The sequence below is a fragment of the Podarcis muralis genome, chromosome 10, assembly GCF_964188315.1.
Source record: "Podarcis muralis chromosome 10, rPodMur119.hap1.1, whole genome shotgun sequence".
Classification (NCBI taxonomy): Eukaryota; Metazoa; Chordata; class Lepidosauria; order Squamata; family Lacertidae; genus Podarcis; species Podarcis muralis.
Window position 1 is genome coordinate 72836905 of NC_135664.1, and position 25397 is coordinate 72862301.

At 47.7% G+C, this 25397-nt stretch overlaps 1 protein-coding gene and 1 pseudogene across 1 annotated transcript; one reads left to right on the forward strand and one right to left on the reverse strand.

The window, feature by feature from the left end:
* Positions 1 to 831: 831 nt before the first annotated feature.
* LOC114605778 (C-type lectin domain family 4 member A-like) lies at positions 832 to 24063 on the reverse strand. Its single transcript, XM_028747354.2, has 8 exons — positions 24042 to 24063; positions 22605 to 22772; positions 21106 to 21204; positions 18661 to 18759; positions 11941 to 12027; positions 7727 to 7878; positions 3832 to 3944; positions 832 to 1351 (listed from the first exon to the last, which is right to left on the reverse strand). The coding sequence occupies exons 1-8, from the start codon at positions 24052 to 24054 to the stop codon at positions 1189 to 1191; spliced, it is 894 nt and encodes a 297-aa protein (XP_028603187.2). The 5' UTR covers positions 24055 to 24063; the 3' UTR covers positions 832 to 1188.
* LOC114605779 (uncharacterized) lies at positions 15387 to 17693 on the forward strand (annotated as a pseudogene).
* Positions 24064 to 25397: the final 1334 nt, after the last annotated feature.

Genomic DNA, 25397 nt, shown 5'->3' on the forward strand with positions numbered 1-25397 from the left:
GGGGACCAGGACCGGCCGTTACCCCGACAGAGATAAAAGGCTACTGGACCCCGCCCCAGGTTGCGGGAGCAACATTGCTGTTTGCCAGAACCTGCCTGATTCTGTGCCTGACCTTGCCTGGTTTCCTGCCTCGTGTCCTGCCTTGGCCCCATTGGACTGACTCCTAGCGGAACCCTTGGATTCGGGACTGGACCTGGACCACGTTTCACGGGTTACCCCCCGGGCTCAGCACATCCAGATAGGGGCTGCTTTAAATGGCGGCCGTTCGAGGGGACGCTCAGCCAACCATGGCTCCTGTCTTACGAGTAGCAGGGGCTGGTGGCGGCGGTGGTGGAGGGATGATGAGCAGTGCACGAAAGGGCTCTGGAGAGGGGCTGGAACCCGCAAAGCCCAGCCCCCTTCCTCCTCTAGGCAGGGCGGGGAGAAGCCAGGAGGAGGGAGGGAGGAGGCGCTGCCGCTGTGTGTGGGTGGAGAATGATGCACCTTGAACAATCAGAATCAGATCCACGCGGCGATTCCTGGACTGTCCGCTAGCCAGATCCAGAAGGCAATTGGGCCAGATCCGGCCCCCGGGCCTTAGTTTGCTGACCCATGGGTTAGGCTGAGAGCCAGGGACTGGCCCCTCAAGGTCACCCTGTCAGCTTCAAGGCCCAGTGGGGCTCCGAACGCTGGTCTCCCCCAGGTCCTAGCCCAACCCTCTCACCACTACACCACACTCTCTCTCTCGCCTTTCGATGGATCTTAAAAGGGTGTCTTGTCCAGATTAGGAACACGTGCTACGCCACGGTGGAGAGACACTCCTTTATTTATTTCAACGAAGAGGTTTGGTGGGGAACTTCGAAGAGCATTTCTCCTCCTTTCCTGCTACATGACATTTCCAGATAAATAATTTTTTAAAATATTATTATTCATGGTGCTTGTGAGGAAACTCCCCCAAAGATGGAAAACTGGGAAAGGAGAACGTGAGGAGGCAAATGCTTTTATTTTGGGTCTTCATCATCTGCATCTTTGAGGGGTTCAAAATAAGGTCTCCCAATTTAGGGAGGCAACATTATTAATAAGGTATGAGAGCCAGAGAGCGGAGTAGATTCTTTCCTTGTCTCTCTGCTTCTGCTAGCTGACTGGGTTATCCTTTGGTTTCTTGGGATGAAATGGGCCTCTGTCCATTTTCCCCCTCTTGTGTAGAGCTTAAGGCAAATATATTGAGTCTGGGAACATCACACAAACTGGGCTTTTTTGATCAATGCAGTCTGCATCTTCCCAGCAGAGGCCTGGAGTATTGCATTCGTTGAGAACTTCAACACATTCTTCCAGTACTGGCCCAGGGATCAGGCTTAATTCATTCCAGTAACTGAAAAGAAGAGGCAACGTTCATCAATGCAGATTGCAATCCTACTTTGGTTATGTTCTGTAAAGGTAAAGGGACCCCTGACCATTAGGTCCAGTCGTGACCGACTCTGGGGTTGCGCGCTCATCTCGCTCTATAGGCTGAGGGAGCCGGCGTTTGCCCGCTGACAGCTTCCGGGTCATGTGCCCAGCATGACTAACCCACTTCTGGCGAACCAGAGCAGCGCACGGAAACACCGTTTACCTTCCTGCCGGGGCGGTACCTATTTATCTACTTGCACTTTGACATGCTTTCGAACTGCTAGGTTGGCAGGAGCAGGGACCGAGCAACGGGAACTCACCCTGTCACGGGGATTCGAACCGCCAACCTTCTGATCGGCAAGTCCTAGGCTCTGTGGTTTAACCCACAGCGCCACCCGCGTCGCCATAACAAAATTGCTCAGCAATTTGCTCTGTCCCGCCTCTGTGTCCAGCTACTTTCAAACTGCCACACCTGTGTCCAGTTCTGGGCGCCACAACTTAAGGAGGGTATTGACATGTGCAGAGGAGGGTGACCAAAATGACCAAGTATCCGGAAACTAAGCCCTATGAAGAACAGTTGAAGGAGCTAGGTACGTTTAGCCTGGAAAAGAGGAGACTGAGGGGAGATTGTTGGGATACTGCCAGGGAGACAAAGTCCATCATGGCCCCACGTCGCCTCTGGACGTCCATCGATCTCCCGTAGACACGCAGTATCAGCAATTAGCGACACGAGCTCCAGAAATAGCTTGCCACATTCCAGAGCTGATGCACGCTCTTATCAGCAGATAATGCACAGCGAAAGATGCAGGCAGGAGAGCATTATTTGAGTTTATTCAGTGTTGGTCAGAACAAAGAAAAAACATGACCGCCTGCTTCAGTGTTCAGGCACCGAGAGAGAGAAACGAAAGCAACAGAAAACATAAACTTCCTGTGAACAGGAAATACGCAGACTCTGTGACTCACAAAGCCTGCTCCCTTTTAAGGTGGAACGGAAATATCCTAACAGAGATAGGATAACCATACTCCAATTGGGGCTGTCTTAAGCATATCCAGCGCCACGGTGCAAAGATCCCTCTGGCGCCCCCCCTTTCCCAGAGTTGTCAACCTTTTTCTAGGGCTGGAGGAGGTGGGCAGCGGCTGGGGGGTGGCTCCTCTGGTGGGGGAAGAGGTGGAGGCTGGATGCGGCTCAGTTAGCCGCTTTGTGCCGCGGTGTCGCTCACTCAACGCACTCATTCAGTGTTCCCTGGACTCTCGCCTGGCACCCTCCAGAACTTGGTGCCCCAGTGCCACTAGCCTCTATGGGCAAGACAGGCCTGCCTCCAATATCTCAAGGGCTATCACATGGAAGAGGGAGAAGCTTGTTTTCTCCTGCTCTGGAGGGCAGGACTCGAACCAGTGACTTCCAAGTTACAAGAAAGGAGATTCCGACTAAACATCAGGAAAAACTAAGATATGAATAGGGTATGAGCCTGTGACCTGGAACTAAGTATTTATCATTACAAAAGACTGGCCAGGCTCCCCAGGCAATCCAATCAAGTGACCATTAAACAGGTAACCTGGCAGACAGGAGGTAAACAATGCACTCAGATTTCTGCTGTAGACCGCCCTTTCTGTGATGTATGTATGATGTTTCTGGGGGTGGTCTTGGACTCCAGGGAGGGAATTTAAAATGTCTATATAAGGCCTTGTGCGCCATTGTTCTGGGTTCCTCCTCCCTCCTGCGTGTGGTGAGTGAGGACCCTGTTGCAACAGATCAATAAAGATCAGGCTTACTAGCTGCTTTGCTTCTCAATATTCTCTGGTTGGCCCCTGTTATTTTCTCCTACCAATAGGGAACCTACGTAAGGACTCTATATGGGCTCTTGGGTACCCCATAAGGGGGAAAAGGGCAGATTTTTGTTTACAAAACTCCCAAGCACCTTGCGTAGTAGGCCTATCCAAACAGGAATGCCTAGAATGGCTGGTGAATTGTGCTGCGAAATTCGGGCAAGACCAAAATTCAAAGCACGATTGTGTTTCGGTCTGTGCATTGACTGGAAGAAGCGTTTGGATTTGATATCCCGCTTTATCACTCCCCTTCAGGAGTCTCAAAGTGGCTAACATACTCCTTTCCCTTCCTCCCCCACAACAAACACTCTGTGAGGTGAGTGGGGCTGAGAGACTTCAGAGAAGTGTGACTGGCCCAAGGTCACCCAGCAGCTGCATGTGGAGGAGCAGGGAAGCGAACCTGGTTCACCAGTTCCCGAGACTACCGCTCTTAACCACTACACCACACTGGAGATGTGAACAAGGTAGCTTCTCGTCAGAATGCCAAGAGAACCTCGTTTTCCGAGTCTGCCCTATTCCCGCTTCTTGTGAAGTTGAAGTCGGGGAAAGGCAACCTTCCGTAAGCTGCTTTTAGGATGGGAAGGAGAAAACACCCGAGAGTTTCTTTACGGTATAGAGGTTTCTCCAGACACTTGCCTGCTATTTGCATTGTACGGTGTCCCATCAAGCCATCTCCATGACAAGCCGTCCTTTTTGAGCCCAATCCACACTCCCTTACTCGACTCCTTGGCAATTGACTCAATGAAAAGCTGCAAGAGAGCCAAACAGAAGGCCTGACTGGGACGAAGGACCCTTTCGGGAGGACTGTTCATCGATTTTCCGGCAGAAAGCTCACACAGGAGGTAGATGTGCTATACAGTGGTACCTCTGGCTGTGAACGTTCCGGAGGCCCGTTCGCAACATGAAAAGAGCACAACCCACAGCAACACGCCTGCGCATGCGCGGGGTGCGGGTCGCCGCTTCTGCGCATGCGCGCGACGTCATTTTGAGCATCTGAACATGCGCAAGCGGCGAAACCCGGAAGTAACCCTTTCTGGTACTTCCGGGTTGCCGCGGGGCGTAACCTGAAAGAACATAACATGAAGCGGTCTGTACTGAGTCAGACCCTACACTGGCAGGCAGCCATGCCTCTCCAGGGTTTCAGGAAGAATGAACCAGGCATCTTCTGTTTGCAAGGTACATTCTCTACCAATTGATCTACACCCCTTGCCACGCAAGGTCAGATGAAACCCTGGCTTCATTGACCATGCGTTCAGATTTGTCCAGGGGCATAGCGTGCTGCTGGTGGGGGAACGGGACGACAAAATTATTAGGCATGCAAAATATCAACGCCCGGTGCTGCCGCAGCTGCGCTCTTCCGTCGCTGGACTCTGTTGAAAACAGCTTCTCCATGAGACCAGGAAGTGAACCTCGCCAGACCAATGGAACGATTCTTCTTTTCTTATCTCTGCGTCTGCAATCTCTTGGGTGACACGGGCGTCATTAGGCAGCCGATTACACACACACATACTCTGTCCATTTCCCTCCATAGCCCCGGGCTCTGGCAACCCATGCTACACCACTGGAATTGTCTGCAGGATAGCAAGTCCGTTCCCACCCAAATCTGCAAACTAGCCAGAAACTGACCAGCACTTAGCTGTGATGGTTGCGGGTCTATTTTAGCCTGCTGTGGGCTTGAAACACTTCTGCAAAGCAATGGACTTCCTTCATTGAATGGCACTAACAGGGCTCTGCATTTTTTCTTAAAAGCTGAAAGCTGGATAAAGCAGTAGAGGAAGGCAGTCGAGTATTTCCTGCTTCTCGAGACAGCATTCAATTCCATCTCCAGCTAAATTTGGCTCGTGATTGCTGCACAGATGCTCAAAGTGGTTCTGAGTGCAAGCGGGAAGATTCTCAAGGGACCATGTGATCCCAAAGAGAAGATTCAGATGTTCTCCCACCCCAAAGGTGCATAGCTGTCAACTGCCCCTTATTTGACGGGAAACTCCCTTATCCCAGTGCCGTGTCCCGCTGCTGTCCTTTATTGATGATGTCCCTTCAATTTCCCGGGTTTCAAAGGAAGCAGCTCCTCTCCCTCCCTCCCTGCCGGCCAGGGAGGAGGGAGGCTCCAACTGTGTTGCTTGGCTGCGTTGCTCACCCAATAAGGAGTCTAAGAACGACTGGGGGGTGGAGCTTGCATGCCTTGTGCCAATCAAATCGGCTGCGTTGCCTGGGGACTCGCCTTTGCTCAGCGCTTCCCAGCGGAGAGGTGACGGTGGTTTCCCTTGCTGCGTCCCCTTTGCCGGGTTGCTGCGCTGTGGGAACCACCGCTTGAGGCTTCGTTTGGCTGCTGGCTGGGCTTTCTGCCTTTGGCTCAGAGGGGCTCAGAAGTTGAACATACCTGTGCCCAGAAAATCCCTTATTTTGGCTGCTGATCCCTTATTTTTGAGGTTGCTGGCCCCTTATTTTCAAATCTGTAAGTTGACAGCTATGCAAAGGTGCCAACTCTACAGGGCCCTGGTCTCTTTGTGCACCCAATAAAATATTTACTCCCCCCACCCCTATTTTCTCCTCCCCTCCATTCTGTCCTCCTTCCCTCGGGCAATCCCCCACCAAGCCGGGTACCGCTCTACTTTCCTGGGTTGCCTCCTGGCTTTTGGCACCATTTCTGAGTGTCTCTGAGCTGGAGCAGCCGGGGAGAGGCAGGCAGGCACCCGGGAGCAATGGCTGACCACTAGGAGTGGGCGAACGGGCAGTGGGTGAGCAGGCAGAAACTTCTTGCATGTGGGTGAGGGGCAAGAGTCGGGCAGAGGAGACAGGGAGGCCTGCACACAGTTGTGCATGGCAGAGGAAGTGTGGAGAGGCGGGTGGGGGGTGGGATTTGAGGTTTGCCTTTAAATCTCTCTCTGATAAGTATGTAGGCAAGACTTCACCATGAGTCTTTACAAAGACACGGCTGCTCCTTTTGAGACATTTCCCTGGCAAACTAACTTGCCGATTCGTAAACCCAAGAAAAAAGCACACCAAGAACTCTGGCTAATACCAGTTTCAGCAGTGGGAGTGGTCCCTACTCGCAAATCAATAATCAATTGTAACAAAAACTAATCCATTCAAAAGTATGTATTCTGACAAGGATTACAAACTCAAATAGAGATGTGAAGGTCTTAGTTTCAATCACTGAGCAGAAGTCAGAAGTCTGCCCAGTGATTGAAACTAAGACCTTCACATCAAATCTGACTATGGACTAACACGAACTTATCTTTACTCATAAATTCTTATCTCTAATTCTGTAACGAATTATTGTGCTATACATATCCTTATGAGTTTCAGTTTGTAATCTCTGTTTGGGTTTATAATCTCTATTTGAGTTTGTAATCCTTGTCAGAATACTTTTGAATGGATTAGTGTTTGTTACAATTTATTATGGATTTGCAAATAGGGACCACTCCCACTGATGAAACTTATATTGGCCAGAGTTCTTGGTGTGCTTTTTTCCTGGTATAGGTAAAGGTAAAGGGACCCCTGACCATTAGGTCCAGTCGTGGCCGACTCTGGGGTTGCGGCGTTCATCTCGCTTTACTGGCTGAGGGAGCCAGCGTACAGCTTCCAAGTCATGCGGCCAGCATGACTAAGCCGCTTCTGGTGAACCAGAGCAGCGCACGGAAACGCCGTTTACCTTCCCGCCCTATTTATCTACTTGCACTTTGATGTGCTTATGAACTGCTAGGTTGGCAGGAGCTGGGACCGAACAACGGGAGCTCATCCCGTTGCGGGGATTTGAACCACCGACCTTCTGATCGGCAAGTCCTAGGCTCTGTGGTTTAACCCACAGCGCCACCCGCATCCCTTTCCTGGTATATTTAATAACAAAAGCTCCCAACTTATTTAATGATTCGTAAACCCAAACTGCTTTCTGCTTATTTCCGCAAGGTGTAGAGCAGGGGTCTCCAAACTTAGGCCCACGGGCTGGATAAAACCCAAGGGACTCGTTTATCTGACCCCCACTGCCACTGCCCGCTCTTGCCGGCACTGCGCTGCGCGGCTGCCCACTTCTGGGTCGGAGGAGCACCGGAAATAGCTTGTGTGCATGCGCAAACGTTATTTCCGGTGCACATCCGGGTCGGAGGAGGCCTGTGCACATGCGCACGAGCTATTTCCGGTGCTCCTCTGACCCGGAAGTGCGCCGGAAATAGCGTGTGCGCACGATTATGGACACATGCTCCCCTGCCCTCTGGCTTGCCGCAAGATCGGCGCTGGAGACACCGGCCCGAGGCGCGGTAGGTTTGCTGACCCCTGGTGTACAGCATTTCTGCAAAAGAGCTTCACAGGGGCATATTGACTTGGTTTCCTTCAACCTGTGATCCTGTCATGTGTGATTTAGTTGAGATTCCTGCATTGCAGGGGGTTGGAACTAGACAGACTTTGGGACCCCTCCCGGCTATAACAAATTTCCATTTGCAGAAAAAAAAGGTAGACATTTGTCCTGATCCAGCGGTCCACAGTGGGTTTTCCTGGGGAGAGCGAACATGTGGATCGCGGTCCTCAAACTTACCTCCTCTTCCTTCGTGACAATGGTGGGCAGTATTGTCTTTAGTTTCTCACATTCACTCTGAGCGAAATCAAAACCCATTGGGTGCGAGATGAGGTAAAAGAGGCGGCCTTTGAAGGGCTGCCACCCGCCGTTGATCAGTTTAATTATGTTGTCTTGCGAGGCGAACCAGAAACATGCAGGAGAGAGAGAGAGAGATGTGTTAGAAACCAGCCGGTCCATCTGTATAATAATAATAATAATAATAATAATAATAATAATAATAATAATAATAATTTATTTATACCTCGCCCATCTGGCTGGGCTTCCCCAGCCACTCTGGGCGGCTTCCAACAAACACTAAAATACAGTAACCTATTAAACATTAAAAGCCTTTGGATGTCTTCTAAAAGTTTGGTAGTTGTTTTTCTCTTTGACATCTGGTGGGAGGGCATTCCACAGGGCGGGTGCCACTCCCGAGAAGGCCCTCTGCCTGGTTCCCTGTAACTTCGCTTCTCGCAGAGAGGGAACCACCAGAAGGCCCTTGGCGCTGGACCTCAGTGCCTGGGCAGAACAATGGGGGTGGAGACGCTCCTTCATGTATACAGGACCGAGGCCGTTTAGGGCTTTCAAGGTCAGGACCAGCACTTTGAATTGTGCTCGGAAACGTACTGGGAGGCAATGTAGGTCTTTCAAGACAGGTGTTATGTGGTCTTGGTGGCCGCTCCCAGTCACCAGTCTAGCTGCCACATTGTGGATTAGGGTCAGGGTCTTTGAATGAGTGATGCCAATCCTTGTGTGTGTGCCAGTGCTTATGTTACTGTGACAGCAGAATAGTACCGGAAAATCATCAAAAGTTCCTTTGCGGGAGCCGATGTGGTGTAACGGTTGGAGTGTTGGGCTAAGGCCTGAGATGAGAGAGCTGGGTTTGAATCCCCACACAAATATGAAGCTCACGGGGCGACCTTGGAGTCAGTGGCCGCCTTTCTTGGCCTGGCCTATTTTGCAGGGTTGTTGGGAAGATGAAATGGGGAGGCGTGAACCAAGTACGCCCCCTTGAGATAAAGGTGGTGTGTCAATCCAATGTACAAATAAATAAAAGGAAATGCTAATGTATGGAATGTTAAATAAAAGGAAATGCTAATGTATGGAAAGTTACAGGTTTAATGAACCTCAAAGGTAATCTTTGTGTTAGAATTCTCAGGTCCCAAATATAAAATAAAAGGTAAAGGTACCCCTGCCCGTACGGGCCAGTCTTGCCAGACTCTAGGGATGTGCGCTCATCTCACTCTAGAGGCCAGGAGCCAGCGCTGTCCGCAGACACTTCCGGGTCACGTGGCCAGCATGACAAGCTGCATCTGGCGAGCCAGCGCAGCACACGGAAACGCCGTTTACCTTCCCGCTAGTAAGCGGTCCCTATTTATCTACTTGCACCCGGGGGTGCTTTCGAACTGCTAGGTTGGCAGGCGCTGGGACCGAACGACGGGAGCGCAGCCCGCCGCGGGGATTCGAACCGCCGACCTTTCGATCGGCAAGTCCTAGGCACTGAGGCTTTTACCCACAGCGCCACCCGCATCCCTAAATATAAAATAAGCATTCATAAATGTACGAGGCAAACGCAGACCTAAGTATATAAACCATTTGGTACGCAGGCTAAGACCCTATCTGCCTGCGGACTGTCTCACCAGAGTGGTGCATGCTCTAGTTATCTCCCGCTTGGACTACTGCAATGCGCTCTACGTGGGGCTACCTTTGAAGGTGACCCGGAAACTACAATTAATCCAGAATGCGGCAGCTAGACTGGCGACTGGGAGCGACCACCGAGACCACATAACACCGGTCCTGAGAGATCTGCATTGGCTCCTAGTACGATTCCGAGCACAATTCAAAGTGTTGGAGCTGGCCTTGAAAGCCCTAAACGGCCTCGGTCCTGTATACCTGAAGGAACGTCTCCACCTCCATCATTCTGCCCGGACACTGAGGTCCAGCTCTGAGGGCCTTCTGGCGGTTCCCTCACTGCGAGAAGCCAAGTTACAGGGAACCAGGCAGAGGGCCTTCTCAGTGGTGGCACCCACCCTGTGGAACGCCCTCCCACCAGATGTCAAAGAGAAAAATAACTACCAGACTTTTAGAAGGCGTCTGAAGGCAGCCCTCTTTAGGGAAGCTTTTAATGTTTAATAGACTACTGTATTTTAATATTTGGTTGGAAGCCGCCCAGAGTGGCTGGGGAAGCCCAGCCAGATGGGTGGGGTATAAATAATAAATTATTATTATTATATTTATTTTTATTCTTATAGTACAGGAGAACAATCCTGAAGCTATTTTGACTCTCCCAGTGACCTCAAATATTTCTCTGCAAGGAGGAAGGAAATGGGAAAGGCTCTCCATTGTCTTTTGCTTACTTGACTTAAGGGCGTATTTGTGGATGAATAGGGTGAGTCTGTGAGCTGGACTCAGGAATTAAAGTATTAACCATCACACAAAAGAATGGCCGGGCTGTCCAGGTAAAGCAGTCAGTGACCATTATCAGGTATTCTGGCAGAAAGGATTTCTGCTGTAGACCACCTCCTTTTGTGATATATGCATGATGTTTTGGGGGTGGTCTTGAGCTACAGGGTGGGCAATTTCAAAAGTTTATATAAGGGCTTACGCACCATTGCTCAGGGTTCTCCTCCCCCCTGCGTGTGGTGAGTGGGGACCCTGTTGCAACAATTAACGAAGATCAGGCTATACATATACTATATAAACAACAACTATACATGCATACTATGGGATTTCCTGCCTGATTATATTGCGATTTTGCCACCTGAAGCAGCATTCATATACCGTTTCTTTAATACAGCGGTACCTTGGTTCTCAAACTTAATCCATTCCGGATGTCTGTTTCAAAAGCAAAGCGTTAAAAAATCAAGGTGCGCTTTCCCACAGAAAGTAATGCAAAATGGATTAATCCGTTCCAGACTTTGGAAAACAACAGCGATTTAACATGAATTTTACTATCTAACGAGACCATTGATCCATAAAATGAAAGCAACAAACAATGTACTGCAGTCACACAATCAGTCTATCAGAAGCTGAACTGGGTTCTACAAAATGGAAGCGTAACACTCAAAACGGAGAATGTTCGGCTTCCGAAAGAAGTTTGCAAACCAGAACACTTACTTCGGGGTTTGCAGTGTTTGGGTTCCAAGTTGTTTGAGTACCAAGGCGTTTGAGAACCAAGGCGCCACTGTATCATGTAAAAAAACAACACCCCCTGAATCTTTCTTCATTCCTCCTGTTAAGTTGTGGGTGAACATATCAGACGACACAGCGATTCTTCAAACAGCTCTTGTTTATTCAGAGGCCAGAACAGAACTGAACTGAAGGGTTCAGCCAGCCTGCTTATATAGAGCTCCACTACAACGCAACAGTAACCACTTTCTGTAACTATCCAATCACTGAACGTCACTTTCTATCCCTTATTTGCATAACTATCTACAGTATCCCCCTGCTAGCCCAGGGTGAGAACTTCAGTACATAACACCTCCTGTGTGAGAACTTGTGGGTGTAAGGTTAAGAGTGAACACGTATTTGTAACAAATGTGCATTATAACTCCAGCCATTGGTCCTAAACCAAATACAGGTCATTGCTGGGTTGGCCTTCAGCAAGGGCAGCCAGAATTGAGGAAGGGAATAAATTCTCCAGTTCTGGAAATGATGTTGGGAAACTGTGTATGTGCAGCTACTCACACAGAGGCAGTTAAGGTTTGGCAGACAGCCAGAAGGTCATGTGAAGGAGTACGTCTGCCTGGTGATAACAGAGACATGGAGACAACTCCCTGATTGGTCACGCTCTCTCAAGGGAGTGATAATTAATGGCCTACTAACTGGAATGTGTTAGTTCGTGAGTTCAGAGGTTCAGAGTTCTGTGTGTCAGTGTAGGAGTTGTGAGTCGTGTCAGAGAGAGCTAGCTAAAGATCCATGCTCTGTTCCTGTAAGCAGTCCACTGTATATAATAAACACCCAACTACAAGTTCCTGGTTCCTGCTTCGTCTATCCTGTCTGCAGCCAAGTTGCCAATTGCTTCCGTGGATTCTGCGTTTACCCTGCTAGGTCTGGCTAAGGTCCTGCAACTAGTCAGAAAGTTGCGAAACACCAAGAGGTTTTTACCAATAAATGAGGGGTGGGGGGGGGGGGAGAAAAGGCTTCCAGCTTGTGTCTCCCCCCCTCCCCGATTCTTCTGCAGACAAACTTACCAATTGCGACATTCACTGCAGTAGTCCTTGTCTTGATGTCGCGTAGAAACCCCGCTAAATTCTCTGCCAACCCTAGGATTTCCGTATCTAGAACAATTTGCAAAAGTGCAAGTCAGGGAGGTCTCGGGCAATCGAGCATAAATATATAGAAAGGTTCCTGGGAGTGTGAAGTGTGTCTGTCTGCCAATTGCGTTGGGTACAAGCGACGTGGCCTGCCTCCAGTCCAGAGAATAATAAACCCGAAAAATCCCCCTGTGTTGCAAAACAGAACAATCCGAACAACATCAAGCAACACATAGGCTAATAATATATTGACAATATTTCTATAACCCTATCCAAACTGTTTCAAAATTCATAAGCAGAAGACATGTAAGGGACATGCAGGGAGTCACAAACTAATAAGAGTCAAGTAACTATTCCATAAAGGGACGCGGGTGGCACTGTGGGTTAAACCACAGAGCCTGGAACTTGCTGATCAGAAGGTTGGCAGTTCGAATCCCCGCGATGGGGTGAGCTCCCGTTGCTCGGTCCCAGCTCCTGCCAACCTAGCAGTTCGAAAGCACGTCAAAGTGCAAGTAGATAAATAGGTACTGCTCTGGTGGGAAGGTAAATGGCATTTCCGTGCGCTGCTCTGGTTCGTCAGAAGCAGCTTAGTCATGCTGGCCACATGACCCAGTGTGACGTTAACCTATATGAGAGAGTGCTGGAGGGGAAATAGTTAAATAGGTTGTACAGACAGGACCCAGGGGGGTGGAGTCAGTGGGTCTATAAAACTGGTTCTGGGAGGAGTTGTGGAAGTTAGTTCATTGGGAGTTGTGGGTGGGTAGTTGGTTGGTTTGAGTGGGTTGGCTGGTTGGGAAAGGCAGTTGGTAATAGAGAGACAGTTAGGGCATTTGGTCCTTGAGTGTGGGGAGGTAGCAGAGAGAGAGAGAGGAACATAAGACTAAGAAAGTAAAGAGGAACACTGTTTGGAATGCTGTAATAGTTTTGTTTTAAGTCTAAAAAAAAAATACACTCTTCTTTATTAATTGAAAAGCTGACTGAGACTGAAGTGAGTTTACCAGGGAGGACCTGGTTGGTGGCAGCGGATTAGTGGTGTACGGGTCAATAGTCCGTGAGACGACCGGGGACTCCGTACGAACGCCACAAAATTGGCGGCAGCGGCGGGATTTGATAAGTCTAAGAGCCTGTGAGGGGAAGCAGTACACCTGGAGAGGGGCAGGGTAAATCGGGGAAGAGATTACCTGCCCGAGGGTGTGATTGAGGATAAACCCCAGATTGTCGTGTGGCCAAGATAACAATAAGAGCAAGAGATCTCAAAAGACTGTTCTGACAGAGGCTTAGGCTCAGGGTCAGAGGAAGTAAGCTTGAAAGGTTAGAGGGGAAAAAACCTAAAGCTATACTTTGAGGACCAGGGTCTTGGGATGCCAAGCCGGGAGGAACAGTGCTGAGAGTGAAAGTCTCTTATTTAATTAATGCAAAATACTGACTCACACATAATGCCACCCAAAAAGACCAAGCACCCAGTGAGAGAAAACCCATACGAAAGCTCTGGGGAAGAGAATGGGAATCCCCAGGGGGAGGAAACCAGAATAGAAGTGATGACTAAAACCCCACCTGAAGTAGAAGTTCCACAGTTTTCAGAGGATCTTGAAAAGTGGAAATTAGTTCAAGAATATAACCTGAAATTAGAGCTTGAGAAAAATAGAACTGAATTGGAAAAAGAAAAATTGAGGGCTGAGCAAGAATTGGAAAAAGAAAAATTGAGGGCTGAGCAGGAAAGGGAACAGCAGCGGTTTCAGTTAGAGATGAGACGGTTGGAATTAACGGTTTTAGAAAATCGTAATAATAGTAATAACACTGATGGGCAGAATCAAATGAAGATAGATTTAAAACGCTTTCCTGAATTTAGAGATAGGGATAGCCCAGAAGCTTTTCTAGTATCCTTTGAGAGGGCCTGTCATGATTTTCAAGTGAGAGAGGAAGAAAAAATGATGATCTTGAGAGTTAGGATAAGCAGTCCTCTAGCCGAATTATACGCTCAAATGACTGAGGAACAATCCCGAAATTTTGAGGTGTACAAGCAGTTAGTATATACACGCTTTGGGATTACCTCAGAGCAGTTGAGGAAAAAATTTAGAAGTGTGACAAAGGTGAGGGAGGAAACCTATGCGCAGATGGGCGCAAAGATAAAAACTTACCTCACAAGATGGTTAGAGCAAGAGAATGCAGACACGGTACCTAAGATTAGAGAAGTGATGGCGTTGGAGCAATTTTACGACACAATAAATGGCCAATTGAAGTACCTGATAAAAGAAAGGAACCCCAAGACAATAGAGGAAGCAGCGGGTTTAGCCGATAAAATAAATGAAATCAGAGACCACGGATTTAATGGGCCAAAATTTGGTGGAAGATATTGGGAAACAAACAAAAATAAATTTCAGCAAACCAAAGGAAAGATTACCTCAGAAACCAGTAAGAGAAGCAGCCCCTCATCAGAAAGCCCACATGAGAAGGCACACACCCATACAGAGTTTTCTGAGGGAAAAGTCAATAAAACAAGTTATGCAGGACCCAAATACATTTCATGCTGGAGATGTGGAAAATTAAGTCATAAAAGTTTTGATTGTAAGCCAGGAAAAGAAACATCTAGTTATAGCACCACACAGAAACAGACATATTGTATGCAGCCTGTGGAGCAGGGCCCAACTAGTCAGGTTGTCAAGGAAACGGACAGGCCAACTAGGCCCGAGCCTGCTGAGGTAGCAGAGGCCCAATTCGTGCACTGTTATGTGATACAACAAGATAATCTCTTATTAAAGAACGCTGGAGAGTATATCTGCATAGACGGAAAAGGATATCTCGGGTTAAAGGACACGGGATCGCAACTCACCATAGTCCACCCGGAAATAATCAGGGATGAGGCCATAATTCCAGGAAAAGTAATGAAATTAAAAGGAATTTCGAAGCAGGCAGAGATCCTAAAGGTGGCGGAAATAGATGTCAGGTTCAAAAACTGGGCAGGGAAGTGGCAGGTAGCCCTTTCAGAAGAAATTCGCGGCCCTGTGCTCATTGGTTGGGACATTTTAGAACATGTGCAGAGTACTTTTATAGTTACCAGAGCAAAAGGGAGCCCACAGTCACCTAATCCTGAGGGGGTGGATACAGTAGCAGAGGCGACAGCAAGGGCATGATCAGTGTGAGGAAGGAAAAGACACCTTTTTGTTTCCTTTGACTAAAAGTCAAACCCCAAGTTTTGCCAAAAAGCAAAAAGAAGATACTGAGTTACAAATGTGCTTTGAGGCAGCCGAGTCGGAGAGGCCGTTAACTCCTGAGTGCCCAGAACGGTTTTGTTTGAGTAAGGACCTTTTATATCGAGAAGTCCTTGCCCCACTATGCAGGGTGTGTGTGTGTGTGTGTGTGTGTGTGTGTGTGTGTGTGTGAAGAAGTGAGAAGACAGCAATCCCACATGAATACCGAGGCAAAATCCTGCAGCACGCTCACACCAGTGTATTTGGAGCGCATATGGGTATTACATGTACAAAACGGAGAGTGGCTCAAAATTTTTATTGACCAGGAATGGGGAAACAAATAAAACAATACTGTCAAGCCTGTGACATATGTCAGAGAAGAGGCACCGGGCAAGACAAAACAAAAGCCAAGTTGTGCCCCTTGCCTGTCATATTAACCCCTTTTCAACGGTTAGGGCTGGACCGGATAGGGCCCTTGCCTAGAGCCAGCAGCCGGGGAAACAGATACATCCTCACCGTAGTGGATTACGCAACCATTAATGAGATGAAGCGGAAGGCTTGGGAGGAAATAGCAGAATGTGTTAATGCTGGTGGTGAAGGAGAGCAAAGGACGGGAACAGAAGTCAGAAGGCGATACCTCGATTGGAGGGCCCTTAAGAAACGGAAGCGACTTAAGACCAACATAAAGCTTGGGGGTGCTGGCTTTCACCTTCCATCATCTGATCTGGATGATTCTCTCAACGAAGATATTGATGAGAAAATTGGGTTTCCAACTGAAGCTGGTTTTGAATGGCAGAATATTACAGACTTCAGAGAAGCAGGTGGATCATTAACAGAAATAAAAGTGGAAGAAGAGGAGGAGGATCCACAGAGTTTTGAATTTCCTATTGAGGAAGAAGAGGAGATTCTGTCCTCAGTGTTGCCAGATTCTAAAAAGGAAAGTGACCTTCCTGACTTCACTCACATCGAAGAGTTTGGCAATCTAAGCTCTGCTCAAGCTAGGCTGGCCTATGAAGATTCTCATCTGATGATTAGCCTTGAAAAACAGAAGCTGGAGTTAGAGAAACAGCGACTGGATATCGAAGCAGAACGCCTGCAAGTGGAGAAGGAGCGCCTGCAGATCGAAAAAGAACGGTTATGACACATTGACCTAGAGCATGAGAGGCTTCAACTGGAAAAGGAGAGATTACAAATAGAGCGAGAGAAACTGAGGCTTGAGGCTTTGCATGCTGAGAAACCTGTGCTGGAAAATGACCCCAGCCAGTCAGAAAAACCTGCCTTGCAACCTCTGGATCTAGAAACTGAAAAACTAAAAATGGAAAGGAGCCTTGATGTCAGAACCCGTTCTTGCAGCGCCAGACTACAATCAACAATTTACTTGTTTATGTATGTCTCTCTCTCTCTCTCTCTCTCTCTCTCTCTCTCTCTCTATATATATATATATATATATATACACAGACACACACACACACACATATACATACATATATATATATATATATACACACACACACACACACACACACACACACACACACACATATACATATATATATATATATATATATATATATATATATATATATAAACAAAACCACATACAAAACTGATCAACCCTCCTGAATCGAAACTTCTTAAGGGGGGAGGTAAAAAAGGTAAAGGTAAAGGTACCCCTGCCCATACGGGCCAGTCTTGACAGACTATGGGGTTGTGCGCCCATCTCACTCAAGAGGCCGGGGGCCAGCGCTGTCCGGAGACACTTCCGGGTCACGTGGCCAGCGTGACAAAGCTGCATCTGGCGAGCCAGCGCAGCACACGGAAACGCCGTTCACTTCATCAATTCTGGCCCTCTTTCAAAAACGTTTGGGTACCCCTGGTGTAGACAGAAGCCTAGTAGCATGATAAAGGCTACCCACAGGTGCAAAGAATCACATGAAATTCGGCCCTGTGTGCCTTCCAACGACATGATCCTATGTCAAGTGGGCACATCCCCCTCTGTCCCCTCCCCACTTCAACCCATGTACTGAGCCACCAGGGGCGTCTCGCCCATAGAGGCAAGTGGTGCGGAGTGCCAGGGTGCCAAATTCTGAAGGGCGCCAGGGAAGAGGCAGAGGCTGGGCGCGGCGCCTCCTGGCATCAGCTAGCTGCCCTCGCCCGCCTCGCTGAAGCAGCGCCGCGCCCAGAGCGTCCACCTTTTCCCCCACCAGAGGAGCTGCCCTCCAGCCGCTGCCCGCCTCCTCCAGCCCTGCAAAGCTGCCGGCAGCACCGTAAAAAGTGTTGGGATGTTCCATTCCACCGTAAGGAACAGACATGGGACTGTTGCATGTCACATGTCTGTAACACATACCAGCATTCCATGCTGGGAACGTCCATTTGTGTATAGCTTTCTGTTTTGCTTTGGACACGAAGGAGATCAGACATGTTTCCTTTTGTCCTGATCGACGCTGAACAAAACCTGCTTGTAAAAACAGCCTCTCGTGCCATTTCTGTTTGCGCAGCTGAATAGCGTGCTCAGTCTTCTAAAGCCTGGGTCGCTGCACGCAACAGTCCCATGTCTGTTCCTTACGGTGGAATGGAACACCCCAACACTTTTTACGGTGCTGCCGGCAGCTTTGCAGGGCTGGAGGAGGCGGGCAGCGGCTGGAGGGCAGCTCCTGCGGCGGGCAAGGGCGGCGAGCTGATGCCAGGAGACACCGTGTCCAGCCTCCACCTCTTCCCTGCTCCGTATAGTTAAAGCTCTGGTTTTCCCAGTAGTGATGTATGGAAGTGAGAGCTGGACCATCAAGAAGGCTGATCGCTGAAGAATGGATGCTTTTGAATTCTGGTGCTGGAGGAGACTCTTGAGAGTCCCATGGACTGCAAGAAGATCAAACCTCTCCATTCTGAAGGAAATCAGCCCTGAGTGCTCACTGGAAGGACAGATCCTGAAGCTGAGGCTCCAAGACTTTGGCCACCTCCTGAGAAGAGAAGACTCCCTGGAAAAGACCCTGATGTTGGGAAAGATGGAGGGCACAAGGAGAAGGGGACGACAGAGGACAAGATGGTGGGACAGTGTTTTCAAAGCTACCAGCATGAGTTTGACCAAACTGCGGGAGGCAGTGGAAGACAGGAGGGCCTGGCGTGCTCTGGTCCAGGGGGTCACGAAGAGTCGGACATGACTAAACGACTAAACAACAACAAGGATTGGAGGTCGCCTGGCACACCGGGCCGGTGGGTTGGAGCCAGCTGGGGGGCCTGCCAATTGCCCCTGTTTCCTTGGGTACATGCCAACAAAAAGGTCGGCAACTCTGGGAAACGGGGGGGGGGGGGGGGCGCCAGAGGGATCTTTGCACCACGGCGCCGGATATACTTAAGATGGCCCTGTGAGCCACAACACTAGAGGATGGGGCCAGTGGTTGGGGGCTTGGTGAGAGTGGCGGGTGGGCAGGTAGGCGGGACGCAGGCATTCTCACGGCAAGCCATCTCTTACCGTTCAACGCATCGAGGGTTTGATTGTGACTGACGAAAAAGACCCGTATTGTCTTCGCAGCGTCGATGTTGTCCGATAGCCGTATGACCCGTTGCTCATCTGTTGTGGAGGAAGGCAGGAAAGACAGGCTGCTATAACACAGGGGGCATGTCCCAGACAAGACTGGCAAGTTAATTTTCCACAGTTACTGTTATGTACTGAAGTTCTCACCCTGGGCCAGCAGGGGGATACTGTAGATAGTTATGCAAATAAGGGATCGAAAGTGACGTTCAGTGATTGGATAGTTTTAGAAAATTGTTACAGTTGCGTTGTACTGGAGCTTTATATAAGCAGGCTGACTGAACCCTTCAGTTCAGTTCTGCCCTGGCCTGTGAATAAACAAGAGCTGTTTGAAGAATCGCTGTGTCGTCTGATATGTTCACCCACAACTTAACAGTTACGTTTTCACAATTAAAAGCAAGAGTTAGCCCACATTTCTATCAGATCTAGATTTATGCAGATACATTTTCACTAACCTTCTCTTTGAAATTCTTTGAATCTTCCTTCCCTACCCTCTCCTGGTTCCTTATGCAAACAAAGTTCTGCTGCATTTCCATACTTAAAACTTTCCCAATTATTATTTCCCTTAATTTTATCTAATTTCCTGCTAGTTGCAAGTGTTTACTTAAAACCCCGCCAATGTACCAACTTGTTTGCAGTATTTTTGCACATAAACAATAGACGATTCCTACTCTTTTTAAAAAACTTATTGTTGTCATAGTCCAGGGATGTCCAACCGGTCGACCACGATCGACCCTTGGGCTCATTTTCCTCTGTGGGGAAATAAATAACTATAATTTGCACCCATGCTGCTTCCCTCCACCACAACTCGACATCCTTTACTGCATAATCTTATTTACCTTGTGTCCTTATATTAATCCTTTTATATCTATTAATAACTTTACCTTGAATTAGTTCCTCTTTACACACTTATTGAGGGACACGGGTGGCGCTGTGGGTAAAACCTCAGCGCCTAGGGCTTGCCGATCGAAAGGTCGGCGGTTCGAATCCCCGCGGCGGGGTGCGCTCCCGTTGCTCGGTCCCAGCGCCTGCCAACCTAGCAGTTCGAAAGCACCCCCGGGTGCAAGTAGATAAATAGGGACTGCTTTCTAAAGGGAAGGTAAACGGCGTTTCCGTGTGCGGCTCTGGCTCGCCAGAGCAGTGATGTCACGCTGGCCACGTGACCCGGAAGTGTCTCCGGACAGCGCTGGCCCCCGGCCTCTTGAGTGAGATGGGCGCACAACCCTAGAGTCTGTCAAGACTGGCCCGTACAGGCAGGGGTACCTTTACCTTTTACTACACACTTATTCTATACATATCAATGTGTTTTCTTTAGAACAGTGTTTTTTTCATCTATTCCTCAAAACATTGCCATTCCTTCCTTAGACTGATTAGACTGATTTCTTATGGCTGCCGTTAGTTTAGCTAATTCTATATATTCACGTAATCTACTGATCCAATCTTCCTTGGTGGGGATAGTATCCCCTTTCCATTTTCTAGCAAGTAATAATCTGGCTGCGGCTGTAGCATATAAGAATAATCTTTTCTTATCCTGTGGGATGTCTTTTCCTAAAATCCCTAATAAATATGCCTGCAGTATCTTTTCTACTGAAATTTTAAACATTAGGTTTTCCTTGATGGCATTACAGGCGGTAAATGTAATATCCAACCTCCAAAGTCTCTCCCACTGTTCCATCTGAATTGTATGGCCGATACGAACTATTTGAAAGCAATTGTAATCAACAAATTACGCCAGTAGGACTACAAGAAGTCTTGTAAGGAGAAATGTAGGAAGCATTGCAAAGTAGAGAAAGAATAGAGATATTAGTTATGAGTTAAATGTAACTGTGGAAGTAAGAAAGGTTTAGTTAGTGAACAGATTGGAAAATATTCAGATGTGATTGATGGAAGTAAAAAAAATATGGTATAAGATATGAAAGTATGTTTAATTACTGTTGAAAATGATATGTCGAAAAACTAATAAAAATTTATATAAAAATAAAAAAATAATAGTATAGCTGATGTCCTGGGCCCATTTTATCATAACATCTTTTACTTGTTCGTCTTTCAGATCCCATTCTAGTAGTAAGTCATGAATTTTAGATAATGATTTCTTATTGGTTCTTAATAGAACAATTTGCAGTTTAGAGTCTTCTTTTCCGAAACCTAATTTTTTTATCCATATTAAATATATTATTTAACTGGTGATACTGGAGCCAATCGGCGAGGTGACTGCAGTTACAAAAATAAATATGAAAAGTAATTGGGTAACCTAGAATCAATTATTAAAAGAAGAGCAAGGACATTTGAAATTAAAACGATTCTGGCCTTTTTCTTCAAGGTGTGTCCCCTGCCTTGCCCTACGTTGGAGTAAAACACACTTATTCTGAACAGAGGTGAACTTACAGTTATGGTACAGCACACTTGAGCCGATTATCATCAACAAACACAGCCAGAATGTATTTGTTGCTCCCTTTTTAATTTTCTGGATAGCTTCCTCTTTTTCTAAAGGAAAGAGGGGGAATGGAAATTAATCCAGCGCCAGCAGTAGCAAATATGCCCATCAGTTTGGCAAGGCAATTGGAGACAGTGTGGAGCAGTGGTTACAGTGCTGGGTGAGGACTTGGGTTCGAATCCCTTCTTTGCTGTGAACTTCACTGGGTGACCTGGGAAGAGCCGTGGCCTGATCTCAGTCTCACAGGGTCGTTGCACAGATTAAACTCATAGCAGGAGGAGTTCCAGCTCCGAGGTCCTTCTGGCGGTTCCCTCCCTGCGAGAAGTGAGGTTACAGGGAACCAGGCAGAGGGCCTTCTCGGTGGTGGCGCCCGCCCTGTGGAACGCCCTCCCTTCAGATGTCAAAGAGAAAAACAACTACAGTGGCACCTCAGGTTACATACGCTTCAGGTTACAGACTCCGCTAACCCAGAAATAGTGCTTCAGGTTAAGAACTTTGCTTCAGGATAAGAACAGAAATCATGTGGTGGCGGCACAGCGGCAGCAGGAGGCCCCATTAGCTAAAGTGGTGCTTCAGGTTAAGAACAGTTTCAGATTAAGAGCGGACCTCCGGAATTAATTAAGTATGTAACCAGAGGTACCACTGTGCCTGACTTTTAGAAGACATCTGAAGGCAGCCCTGTTTAGGGAAGTTTTTAAGGTTTGATGTTTTATCGTGTTTTTAATTCTGTTGGGAGCTGCCCAGAGTGGCTAGGGAAACCCAGGCAGATGAGCGGGGTATAAATGATGATGATGATGATGATGATGATGATGATGATGATGGACGACCCCTTGAGCTCTTTGGGGGCATAAATGCAATAAATAAATGAAATATCCCGTGGCAGACCATGTAAATGAGGAAGAGACAGACAGCTTCCAGGGCCGCATTTAGGTTTGATGAGGCCCTCAGCTGCTGAAGGTAATGGACTCAATGAGATGGGCGGGGTATAAATAATAAATTATTATTATTATATTATTACTGTAGTAGCCTTTGAAAGGCGTGCTTTCTGGATTTTGAGATGTACAGTGGTGCCCCGCAAGACGAATGCCTCGCAAGACGAAAAACTCGCTAGACGAAAGGGTTTTCCGTTTTTTGAGTCGTTCCGCAAGACGAATTTCCCTATGGGCTTGCTTCGCAAGACGAAACGTCTTGCGAGTTCTTGCGAGTTTGTTTCCTTTTTCTTAAAGCCGCTAAGCCGTTAATAGCCGCTAAGCCACTAATAGCCGTGCTTCGCAAGACAAAAAAACCGCAAGACGAAGAGACTCGCGGAACGGATTAATTTCGTCTTGCGAGGCACCACTGTATGTGAGAACGTGCATCTTGTGTAACGTACGAAATAGATTCCATTCAAGGCAACTGCTTGCAAAAATGCAACTCTAAGATTCTTTGATTAGGTGCGCAGGATACAGACCACGTTGATCTTTTTCTTCTTCAGTTAATTCTTTTTCCTCTCCTTCTACTTCCTCTTCTACCTCTTCTCCTCCTTCTGCTTCTCCTTCTCCTTCTCCTTCTCCTTCACCTTTTTCGTCTTTTTTCCCACCTTTTTTTGCTTCTGCCCCTCCTTTCTTTGCTTTCTTATCTGCAAAATAATGTCTGTGTTAGAAGAGGCCAGCAACACACACCAGAATTACAAGCAGTTGAGTAGTTCTGCCTTCTCTCTGTCACCCAATACCATTTCTCCGTTTTCTCCAAGTTGAACACCTACCACTTCCTTGTTCTTCCTCTTTAATCAGACATAGCTGAGGAAACCTTTTATTATTTTCCACCTCTCTTGCAAGCCTGAGCTCATTCTGAGCTTTAGCCAGCCTGACTTTCCCGCTGCAACTGCTGGCTACTTGTGTATACGCCTCCTTTGAGAGTCCTCCTTTCTTCTATTTCTTATACATGGAGCTGACCTTGAAAGCCCTAAATGCCCTCAGCCCAGTATCCCTGAAGGAGCGTCTTCACCCCCATTGTCCATCCCGGACGCTGAGGTCCAGCTCCGAGGGCCTTCTGGCAGTTCCCTCCCTGCGAGAAATGAGGTTACCGCGAACCAGGCAGAGGGCCTTCTCAGTGGTGGCACCCGTCCTGTGCAATGTCCTCCCATCAGATGTCAAGGAAATAAAGAACTTCCTGGCTTTTAGAAGACATCTGAAAGCAGCCATGTATCAGGAAGTTTCCAGCATGAATCCAGAACATTTTTATGCATTGATGCAATGTTAAGCACCACCGCAATGTGGCCCAGCTCCTTATGAGGTTCGCTGGGCTTGAAGCAATGATTCTTCAACATCAACTTAATGTTGTGCGGATGCCTGATTATTGTCTTCCGAAGCAACTACTCTATTCCAAACTTAAAAATGGAAAGCGTAATGCTGGTGGTCAACAGAAGAGATTTAAAAACTGTCTCAAGGCAAATCTTTAAAAAGTGTAGTATAAACACTGACAACTGGGAATCACTGGCCTGCGAGCGCTCCAGTTGGAGAACAGCCTTGACCAAAGGTGTCGTGGGCTTTGAAGACACTCGAACTCAGGACACAAGGGAGAAACGTGTCAATAGGAAGGCACGCTTGGCAAATCCACACCGGGATCAACTCCAGTCCGGAAACCAATGTCCCCACTGTGGAAGGATGTGTGGATCCAAAATTGGCCTCCACAGTCACTTACAGACTCACTTTTAAAACCATGTTTATGGAAGGCAATCTTACTCGGCTACGAGGGATTGCCAAAGAAAGAAGAATTCTGAAAAAGCAGGACATGAAATCCTTGGCAGAGCAGCTGGCTGTCTAGGCCGGGCACCCACAGAGAATACTTTCTCACCCCCTTCCACTGTCTGTTCCTGAACCTGGTATGGGCATGGCAGCATACGTACCTACTGCAGGCATCCTTTCATGTTCTCTGTAAAACAAGAAGGGAGAATATCAGTGCACAGCAGACTTAAGGTTATAAGGACATAGGAACGACCTGGGATTCATCTACACTTGTGGTTTATAATGTTTAAAAAGGCACTATTTTAAAAAATGCCTCTTGTGGTTAACAACACAAAAACTTTGCTACAGAAGATGTGAGCCAAGAAGCAATGGCTCATTCGAGTCCCATGGGTCACTTTTTCAGCAGGGGGCCGGTCCACTGTCCCTCAGACCTTGTGGGGGGCCAGATTATATTTTTAGGAAAAAAAGAAGAACAAATTCCTATGCCCCACAAATAACCCAGAGATGCATTTTAAACAAAAGGGCACATTTTACTCATGTAAAAACACGCTGATTCCCAGACCGTCTGCAGGCTGGATTGAGAAGGTGATTGGGCTGGATCCGGCCCCCTGGGCCTTTGTTTGCCTACCCATGGATTAGACTGAGAATAAAAATGGATAATAACATGAATAGGGACGATTCTCTCTAGACATCTGAAACATGAGAAGTCCTGAGAATTTTTTTTTTTATAATTAGAATATATAATTGGTGTATTGTTATTACTGTAATTTGGATTGATTTGATTTGTCATTAATTGGAAGATCATTATTGAAAATGAATAAATTCTTTAACTAAAAACAAAAAGGCATTATTAAATGTGGCACCAGAGGGCGCTGCAGAGCAGTGAACCTTTGGCAATGGAGAACTGTGTTGAGAGTTAGATAACCGTTATATTGAATAAGGTTTTTGCAGATTAGTGTAGATCCAGCCCTGGTGGAGCAGGCGTCTAGTCCAGCATCCTGTTCACACAGAAACCCACAAGCCAGATAAGAGTCCTGTTGCTTCTAGCAACTGGTTTTCTGAAGCATTGCTGCCTCTGACTGTGGGGGCAGATCAGAGCCATTGTGGCATCTAAGAACTTCTAAAAACCACCCAAATCTTTCTTGTCACTATGTCCCAGGGAAAGTCCAGACCAGAAAATGCCGGATGTAGAAACAAGGTGCAACCTAATTGTACCCGGTTTCTCGTCCACCCGGGTCCAGAATGGTTGCCAAACCTCGCCCTGGCAAGGTAAAGGTAAAGGGACCCCTGACCATTAGGTCCAGTTGTGGACGACTCTGGGGTTGCGGCGCTCATCTTGCTTTAATGGCCAAGGGAGCCAGCGTACAGCTTCCGGGTCATGTGGCCAGCAGGACTAAGCCGCTCCTGGCGAACCAGAGCAGCACACAGAAACGCCATTTACCTTCCCGCTGGAGTGGTACCTATTTATCTACTTGTACTTTGATGGGCTTTGGAACTGCTAGGTTGGCAGGAGCAGG

Excerpts from the sequence above, each read along its gene's own strand:
- LOC114605778 (XM_028747354.2), bottom strand. Across the intron at positions 18,760-21,105 it reads AAGTGTGCTGTACCATAACT|ATGAGCAACGGGTCATACGG; the intron begins GTAAGTTCACCT and ends CCTCCACAACAG. Across the intron at positions 1,352-3,831 it reads CCGTACAATGCAAATAGCAG|TTACTGGAATGAATTAAGCC; the intron begins GCAAGTGTCTGG and ends TCTTCTTTTCAG.